General features: G+C 42.7%; 1 protein-coding gene across 4 annotated transcripts; it reads left to right on the top strand.

Moving 5' to 3' along the window:
* The first annotated feature begins 431 nt into the window (after positions 1–431).
* Positions 432–8,323, top strand: LOC311105583 (alpha-2-antiplasmin-like). 4 transcript variants are annotated; one of them, XM_084147773.1, is made up of 10 exons: positions 432–537; positions 1,010–1,110; positions 4,273–4,346; positions 4,441–4,515; positions 4,818–5,112; positions 5,521–5,664; positions 6,434–6,622; positions 6,739–6,881; positions 7,155–7,359; positions 7,604–8,323. In XM_084147773.1, exons 3-10 carry the CDS (start codon positions 4,284–4,286, stop codon positions 7,966–7,968), a joined length of 1,479 nt encoding a protein of 492 aa, XP_084003899.1. In that variant the 5' UTR covers positions 432–537; positions 1,010–1,110; positions 4,273–4,283; the 3' UTR covers positions 7,969–8,323. The 4 variants fall into 4 exon arrangements, with proteins under 4 accessions (XP_084003899.1, XP_084003897.1, XP_084003900.1 ...); XM_084147771.1 differs by having other exon boundaries at positions 4,438–4,515; XM_084147774.1 differs by lacking the exon at positions 1,010–1,110 and having other exon boundaries at positions 530–536; positions 4,271–4,346.
* The last annotated feature ends 459 nt before the right edge of the window (positions 8,324–8,782 follow it).

Genomic DNA, 8,782 nt, shown 5'->3' with positions numbered 1-8,782 from the left:
TTATGCAGTGTAGCCACATTCAGTTTCTACCCGTCCAAACCATTCTATTGCCAATTTTGTCTGTTTTGGACTTGCTCTATACCCAGATGGCTACTACTTGTACAGCTCTTACTAAGAGCTTCTGGGAAATTGGGAATCAGCGATTCCACCCACATAACTTTTTGTGATCTGCTTTTATTTATTGTCCCACACAAACACTGATACAACTCACTAATGTAATCAAACCATGACGTGTTGCTTCACACCTAGTCCTGGTGTTTCACACTGCGGATTTGCCAGTACACTTTCATTCTCAATAAAGTGTCAGGCTCTGTCAGGCTCACTGTTTGACCCCTGAATCGGTCTCAATATTTACATTTACAAAAAAGTAGTGACATATGAAGCACAGATCAATGAAAGTTGATATTTAACAGCCTGCTGAGCAACTGCCAGTCTTTTGCAAATGAGAATTCTGCCATTGCTCATTCAGTGTGTGTGTGTGTCTCTCTCTCTCTTTTTTTAGACAGGATAGCAGGTCTCCCATCTTAATTTTGTCAGGTAAGATCGAAAATTTGGGAATTTATGATATGGCTTATGATTTAACTGACTTATGACTTGAATAAATGAACGTGTAAGGTTTCAGCTAAAGCTTTGCCTCAGTGTAGTAGTAGTAGTAGGCCTAATAGTAAACGATAGTTATAATTATAGTAATAGTATACCACTGGAGGATGCCCCTTGATTATGTGTGTTCATTTAAACCAAATGTCACCTAATTTTACATTCAATTGCAAACTGTTTTTGGTCTGTTATGAAGAAATAGCAAGTGGTTAATGTACCTGGTCATAAAGTATTAAAGTAATTCCTCTCTGTGTACTTGTGGCAAGGCTTGCAATTATGTCGATACAGATAATATAGCTAGCTGGTGGTCTCAACTAACCAGATTTACCAGCTGCTGGTCTTGCTAACCAGCTTTACCAGAGCAAGAGAGCCCAAAATGTTACTGTTTTTTTACCCGGTCACCATCTTTCAGGTGTTCTTTAAATTAAGAATCCAGGTGCCATACAGAGAGGGAGATGGGATTATAGACTTCTAAATGTCCATCACAAATACAGTTTAAAAAAATATATACAGGTGAGAATGTTTTGTATGATATACAGTGGGGGAAAAAAGTATTTAGTCAGCCACCAATTGTGCAAGTTCTCCCACTTAAAAAGATGAGAGAGGCCTGTAATTTTCATCATAGGTACACGTCAACTATGACAGACAACTTGAGGAAAAAAATTCCAGAAAATCACATTGTAGGATTTGTAATGAATTTATTTGCAAATTATGGTGGAAAATAAGTATTTGGTCACCTACAAACAAGCAAGATTTCTGGCTCTCACAGACCTGTAACTTCTTCTTTAAGAGGCTCCTCTGTCCTCCACTCGTTACCTGTATTAATGGCACCTGTTTGAACTTGTTATCAGTATAAAAGACACCTGTCCACAACCTCAAACAGTCACACTCCAAACTCCACTATGGCCAAGACCAAAGAGCTGTCAAAGGACACCAGAAACAAAATTGTAGACCTGCACCAGGCTGGGAAGACTGAATCTGCAATAGGTAAGCAGCTTGGTTTGAAGAAATCAACTGTGGGAGCAATTATTAGGAAATGGAAGACATACAAGACCACTGATAATCTCCCTCGATCTGGGGCTCCACGCAAGATCTCACCCCGTTGGGTCAAAATGATCACAAGAACGGTGAGCAAAAATCCCAGAACCACACGGGGGGACCTAGTGAATGACCTGCAGAGAGCTGGGACCAAAGTAACAAAGCCTACCATCAGTAACACACTACGTCGCCAGGGACTCAAATCCTGCAGTGCCAGATGTGTCCCCCTGCTTAAGCCAGTACATGTCCAGGCCCATCTGAAGATTGCTAGAGTGCATTTGGATGATCCAGAAGAGGATTGGGAGAATGTCAGATGAAACCAAAATATAACTTTTTGGTAAAAACTCAACTTATCGTGTTTGGAGGACAAAGAATGCTGAGTTGCATCCAAAGAACACCATACCTACTGTGAAGCATGGGGGTGGAAACATCATGCTTTGGGGCTGTTTTTCTGCAAAGGGACCAGGACGACTGATCCGTGTAAAGGAAAGAATGAATGGGGCCATGTATCGTGAGATTTTGAGTGAAAACCTCCTTCCATCAGCAAGGGCATTGAAGATGAAACGTGGCTGGGTCTTTCAGCATGACAATGATCCCAAACACACCGCCCGGGCAACGAAGGAGTGGCTTCGTAAGAAGCATTTCAAGGTCCTGGAGTGGCCTAGCCAGTCTCCAGATCTCAACCCCATAGAAAATCTTTGGAGCAGAGCATATGAGCGGAGTGGAGCGGTGAGAATCTCAGCTCCTCGCTCACGGAGCTGTTCACCCCTCCGCTCCCCCGCTCAAAGCCACATCAGGCCAGTCCGCTCATTATCGCTCAGCGCTCAACGCAGTTTGCATCGCGCTCCACTCAAATCGCCCCCTGCTCACTCCAAAAAAGGAACAAAATCTGCATGTATTTCACTTTTAGCTTAAACCACAGCCTTACTTTATCTCCCTGAATTTGTTGCATACAGACTCATCTCGGATTATCCATTCTGTCTTGAAACGGGGATCTAACACTGACGCTAAAATGAGATGTTAATCAGTATAGTATATTCCATAGCGAATTGACACGTTGTTTGCCAATGTTTCTGCAAAAGCAGCGATGCCCATTGGAAGTGCAGCGTGAGTGTAATCGGTGAGCAGGGATTTGATTTCTGTGACAGCAGGGAGGATCATCCCCAGGTTCCCCAGCTCCTTCTGCATTTTGTCTGTGAGGTCTGCTAGTGGTGTCAGCACACTGACAAGGTGCGTCAGCTGCCGTACTTGATTCAGGGTGATGTTAGCAACATTAGACTTGAGTTTGTTTGACCATAACGGGTCTTTTTGGAACAACCGGATGAACGACTGAATCATCCGCAGCTGGCTGCTCCATCGAATGGCGCAGGCATTTGTGGGGCGGACACCTAATTGGTCGGTTTCCTCTGTGCTCTTGCGTACACTTTTCACCAGGTGCCCGACTTTCACTAACAGCCTTTTAATGTTGTCGTGCTTGTTAACGGCGTTTTTGATCGCCAACTGAAGCATGTGAATGGGGCATCTCAGATGTAAATTTGACAAAGTAAAGTACTGATTTATCATAGTTTCTTGGGGGGGTGTAGCCCGGTTGAGCTGCGCTGGCGAAGTGTTGCATCCCTTCGCGTTCTCCCTTACTCAGCGGTTCATAGTCCATGAAAATCATTTAAAAAAATGCTACATCCAGCTCTCTTTTTCTCTCCCTTGTTATGGTTGGGCCTTTGCGTGCAGTGAATAAACTTTTGAATTCCTCAACCCTTTTCTCTTGTTGCTGCTGCTGCTCCTCTCGCTCTATAAAATACAAATTCATGGACGACACAAATTAAATTAAACAGATGGATTCTGGGTCAGGCTTGAGCATGCTTCAGACTCGTGGTGTGAGCGAGCGAAATTGGAGCGGGACATAGGGCGACGCTCCGTCCTTTTAAAAATGCCGCTCTGCGCTCTGTTCAAAATCTGTCCGCTCACGCTCCACTCCGCTCATATGCTCTGCTTTGGAGGGAGTTGAAAGTCTGTGTTGCCCAGCGACAGCCCCAAAACATCACTGCTCTAGAGGAGATCTCATGGAGGAATGGGCCAAAATACCAGCAACAGTGTGTGAAAACCTTGTGAAGACTTACAGAAAACGTTTGACCTGTGTCATTGCCAACAAAGGGTATATAACAAAGTATTGAGAAACTTTTGTTATTGACCAAATACTTATTTTCCACCATAATTAGCAAATAAATTCATTAAAAATCCTACAATGTGATTTTCTGGATTTGTTTTTCTCATTTTGTCTGTCATAGTTGACGTGTACCTATGATGAAAATTACAGGCCTCTCTCATCTTTTTAAGTGGGAGAACTTGCACAATTGGTGGCTGACTAAATACTTTTTTCCCCCACTGTACCTCAGTAAATAAATGTTTTCTTCAAGGGAATAATCTGTTTTGTTATGTTTTCTATTTTAAAATGAGATACACTGCTGTACCATACTAAAGAAGTTGATAGAACCATTTTTTGTCTGTCATTGCGTAAAACTGGATTATGTAGCCTAAATGTCCGTTTGCTGTCTTCCTTCAACTGTGATTCATTCCATTGACAGGAATTGAGTGGGCCAGCTTCATTGGGTAATAGCTTGTTACCCTCTGTTGTTTCAGGCTGGCTGTTCATGGACATGGACCTTTGTCTACTATCACTCCTGTTGTTCTGTGTCTGCAGACAAGGACTAACTGTAAAGCACTGCAATTAATCATCAACATCAATCGTGACTGCTTTTCCTGAATGATGTGCAACATTCTCATATCACTGTTTTCCCCTTCAAGCAGAATGGAGAGGTGTCAAATGATGCTCCAATCCCACTGGTCCCTCTCATCCCATTGATGCCCAGCCACCCTAAAGAGGTCTGTTGCCAAAGCAGAATACACAGATCTCATCTGTCTCCTCAGTGGTAGTGTGGAATGGACCTATTCCCTATGTGGTCCTCTGTAGCTCAATTGGTAGAGCATGGTGCTTGTAACGCCAGGGTAGTGGATTCGATCCCCGGGACCACCCATACGTAAAAAATGTATGCACACATGACTGTAAGTCGCTTTGGATAAAAGCGTCTGCTAAATGGCATATTATTATTATTATTATTATCTCATACCCTCCACGTGCCTTCTTACTCTACGTTCTCTTAACCCAACACAATCCTCTCTTCCAGGAATCAGGTACTTCTGCCCCCAGTACACAGGAGCCTCCAAACACAAGTCCCACCACCCCTCCTCCCTTTGTGACGACTAGTGCCCCGGACGGGGGCTCGTCTGAGGAGGATAATCAGCAGCAGGATGGGGGTTGTAGGGCCCAGGCCCGCAGGCCAAAATCCAGGCAGGCCTTAGCTGGTGCCATCCAGAGACTGGGCATGAAGCTGTTGGGCCAGATGAAGACAGGACCTGAGCAGCCCAATGTCATAATATCCCCCCTCAGCATATCCCTGGCACTCTCCCAGCTGGCTCTGGGTATGACATGTTCTGTTTTTGCTGTTTTTTTAGGAGTGATTAAAAAGTTTTAGAAATGTAGGTATTGTGCATCTCTGCTCTTTCAGGATCATCTGTACTTGGCATGGTTTACACTACCAGCATCATAACCTCTTAGACTATGTCCCAAATGGCACCCTATTCCCTAAATAGTGCACTACTTTTGACAATAGGAAATTTTGACTCAACCCCAATGAATAGGTACTTGTTTGCTGTAAATGTTGAGAGCTCAAATCAAATTGTATTCGTCATGTGTACAGTTTACAGCAGGAATAAAAGGTGCAGCTAAATGCTTGTGTGCTAGCTCACTCAACATTGCAGTACAATAATCAATAACACTGTCAATAAGCTGCAGCATGTTGCATCATCATGTCTGTGTATGTATCTCAGGAGCCATGAATGAGACAGAGGAGCTGTTGATGCACCATCTCCATGGTGACACTGTGCCCTGCTACCACATGTCTCTACACAACTTCCTGGAACGCCTCCGCAAGAGCAACCTGCAAGTGGCCACACGCCTCTACCTGCAACCAGGTCAGTGTTCGCTGCTTCAGGGTTGGGGTCAATTCCATTTCAATTCCAGTCAATTCAGGAAGTACACTGAAATTGCAGTTCTCTTCAATGCTTTTCATAGAGGAAAATGTGGAATTAGAATTTTGTTTATTTCTTCATTACTGCAGTGGGCTAAATCAGGGCTACACAGAGTGGTTCTTGGTAGTCTTAAACAAATCTACTTTGAAACAAAAGTATACACCTCACACACATGGTTATGGGCTTAAAAAAGAAGAGGACACCTGTATCATGTCAGATATAGATTTGAAATGTATTCCATTTTGAGTTTGCATCCCAATATTACACTTCATATAAATCACAGAAGACTGAACTATAACAAAATAATTTCCCATGGAAACACCGGATTTTCAACATTTTCGACAAAATAATAATGTGCATTAATTATGAAAAATATGAATAACATTCCACCCATGAGTCCACTAGAGGGCGATTTGGTCATTTGACTACAGTTAAGGGGATTGAAATGGAATTGCCCCGAACACTTCACTGCTTACTTGAGTAAGAGGGTTAGGAAGTTGATGGAACATAAAGGAAACGGACCTGGAAATGGAAGGAAGATAATGACAATAGACACATTGAGTGTACAGAAGTTCAAACAAGTGACATTGAATGAAACAATACTCTAAATGGCCAGATTAAGAAAGTACTAATGTGTTACTGACTTTGACTTCATGATAACATTATGATTATGTGATTATGTCTGAAAATAGTCTTTTGATGTGTGTTTCAGGGTTTGAGCCCAAACCAGAGTTTGTTCATCAGTCTCAGGATGTATATGACTCAGAGCCAGTGACCTTGGAAGGGCTGGCTGAGGTCAACGAGTGGGTAGAGAGGGCCACTAATGGAAAAGTGACCGACTTCCTGACCAGTCTGCCACCCAATCTGCTTCTCATGCTCATCAATGCTGTCCACTTCAAAGGTTTGTCATAGTATCTATCTACTCAATTCGCAATTCTATTTCCTGTCTGGCATTATCAGTCTGTCTGTCCTTTTTTTCTAATATTATCTCCGTAATCACCCATTTGTCCTAAACAGGAGAATGGAAGGTTCGTTTCGACCCACGATTTACCTCCAAAGATGTCTTCTACGTTGACGACAAGCACATGGTCAACGTTGACATGATGATGGGGCCCAAATACCCCTTGAGTCTGCTCATTGATAATGATCTGGAGGCTCAGGTAAGACTCTCACTCCTTCGTGTCCCCTCCTGCTTGACCATTTATGTTTACCATCCATCACTCTCTACATGTAGTATATATACTGTATGTTATATTATATTTCAGATATGACTCCCAAATGGTATTTGCCTCCTTTTTTATGACATTATCTTCCTTTTATCCTTTCTCTCCTTGAATTTCTCTATTCACCCTCCTATTTTCCTGAGTCACAAAATTGTTGCACACTATATTACCTCACTTCTATCTCACCCTTGTCCTCGGCTTCCTGTGCAGGTGGCTCACTTCCCCTTCACCAATCAGATGAGCCTGCTGATAGTGATGCCCATGAATGGCCAGGTGAACGTGTCAGCCCTCGCAGCAAAGCTCAACATCTCTCACCTGTACAACCGCCTGCCCAGAGAGAGATCCATGCAGGTCAAACTGCCCAAATTCAAACTGGACTACAGCCAGGACCTGCAGGAGGCTCTGACCAACATTGGTATGTAGGAGAGGATCCATAAGCAGGCTAGATTAATATGTGAAGTAGGTGTACAAGTGAAAACGTGCATAGATAATAAGGCTTGAAGCACATGGGAAGGAGAGATAAAGATTTAAAAAAACAATTGTCCATGTTATTTTTCAACACAAATTAAAATTACTGGCAGAAGCAGTAAGTCTTTTGAAAACTTTAGAACTGCCCCTCTTCCTCTTATACCTAAGTGTGTGATTTGTTCTATTCTCAGGTATGGGGGAGTTGTTTGCTCGTCCCAACCTGGCAGCCATAGCCGAGGGCCCTCTGCTGGTGTCCAGTGTACAGCACAAGTCCAGTATGGAGATCTCTGAGGAGGGAGCAGAGGCTGCTGCAGCTACCAGCCTGGTCATCTTACGGTCCAACCCCTTTTTTAGTCTCAACCAGCCCTTCTTCTTTGCCCTCATGGACGATAAGACACAAGCACCAGTCTTCCTGGGTGTCATCACCAACCCTAACCCTGGAGCTCCTGCTATGCAGAGTAGTGGAGGGTCTGCCAACCTAGATAAAGTACACTTCCCCATTGATGACAAGAATGACAAACATTATAGTCACTCTTTTGGTGGGCCACCCAAGTAAGCTGAAACCTCATTCAATGAGGGGAGATTGAGACCATTATCTATTGACCTTGAACTGCACTGCTGTCTGTCAGAGAGGAAGCAAATCCAGATGAGCAACTCAGATGCATGACAACAGCCCAAGTTATCCAAATGGGCAGCTGGATTGACAGTTTTTCTAAATGTGACAACAACAAAAAAAAAACATTTGTATTTTGTTTTATTTCAAATACACAACACACTGAGGTGTCCCACATTCGCTAATGAAGTTTACTGCTATTTCTATCTGATGTTTAGGATTAAATGTATCATGAAAATGCAATATTGTGTCCGAATGTATTAGGCTACTTGATAAGACATTAAACATGTCAAAATCCTATGTGAGTTTTGGACATTTTTGCCCTGATTAGCCTATATTTTATTTTGTGCATAATTTATGAATGATAAACATGCTTTTGTATGTCTAGATTAGAAGAAACCTAAAAATGGATATGAACAAATGGTCAATTAATGTCAAGCTTCTTCTGTCCTAATGGGCTTCTGTTACTAAGGTCAAGCACTCAGCCAGTGGATGTAGATTAGAGAAACAAAGATATCATTACTGTTACTTACTGCACTTAAACATACACAATATTCCTCACAAACACTGCAAAGAGCTTATTCACTCATATTTACTGTTAAATTCTGGTATTTTCAGAATTCAAATCATGCCACACAAATCCAGGTACGCAAACAAATTACCTAAGGATCACTGAACTGCAGCTAATCAGAAAACCCACAAGGTGGCGATATAAGATCCTTTGAGATCAGTCAGCTCGGGGCTAGTCCGTGATCCT

The sequence above is a fragment of the Coregonus lavaretus genome (genome assembly GCF_964263955.1).
Source record: "Coregonus lavaretus genome assembly, chromosome: 30".
Lineage (NCBI taxonomy): Eukaryota > Metazoa > Chordata > Actinopteri > Salmoniformes > Salmonidae > Coregonus > Coregonus lavaretus.
This window is presented reverse-complemented; position numbering and strand designations above follow the sequence as displayed.

Bases quoted from the DNA above. Each gene is read 5' to 3' on its own strand.
- LOC311105583 (XM_084147771.1), top strand. From the start codon at position 4,284: ATGGACATGGACCTTTGTCTACTATCACTCCTGTTGTTCTGTGTCTGC. The intron at 5,665-6,433 runs GTCAGTGTTCGC...TGTGTGTTTCAG, and splicing joins ACGCCTCTACCTGCAACCAG to GGTTTGAGCCCAAACCAGAG. The intron at 6,623-6,738 runs GTTTGTCATAGT...TGTCCTAAACAG, and splicing joins CAATGCTGTCCACTTCAAAG to GAGAATGGAAGGTTCGTTTC.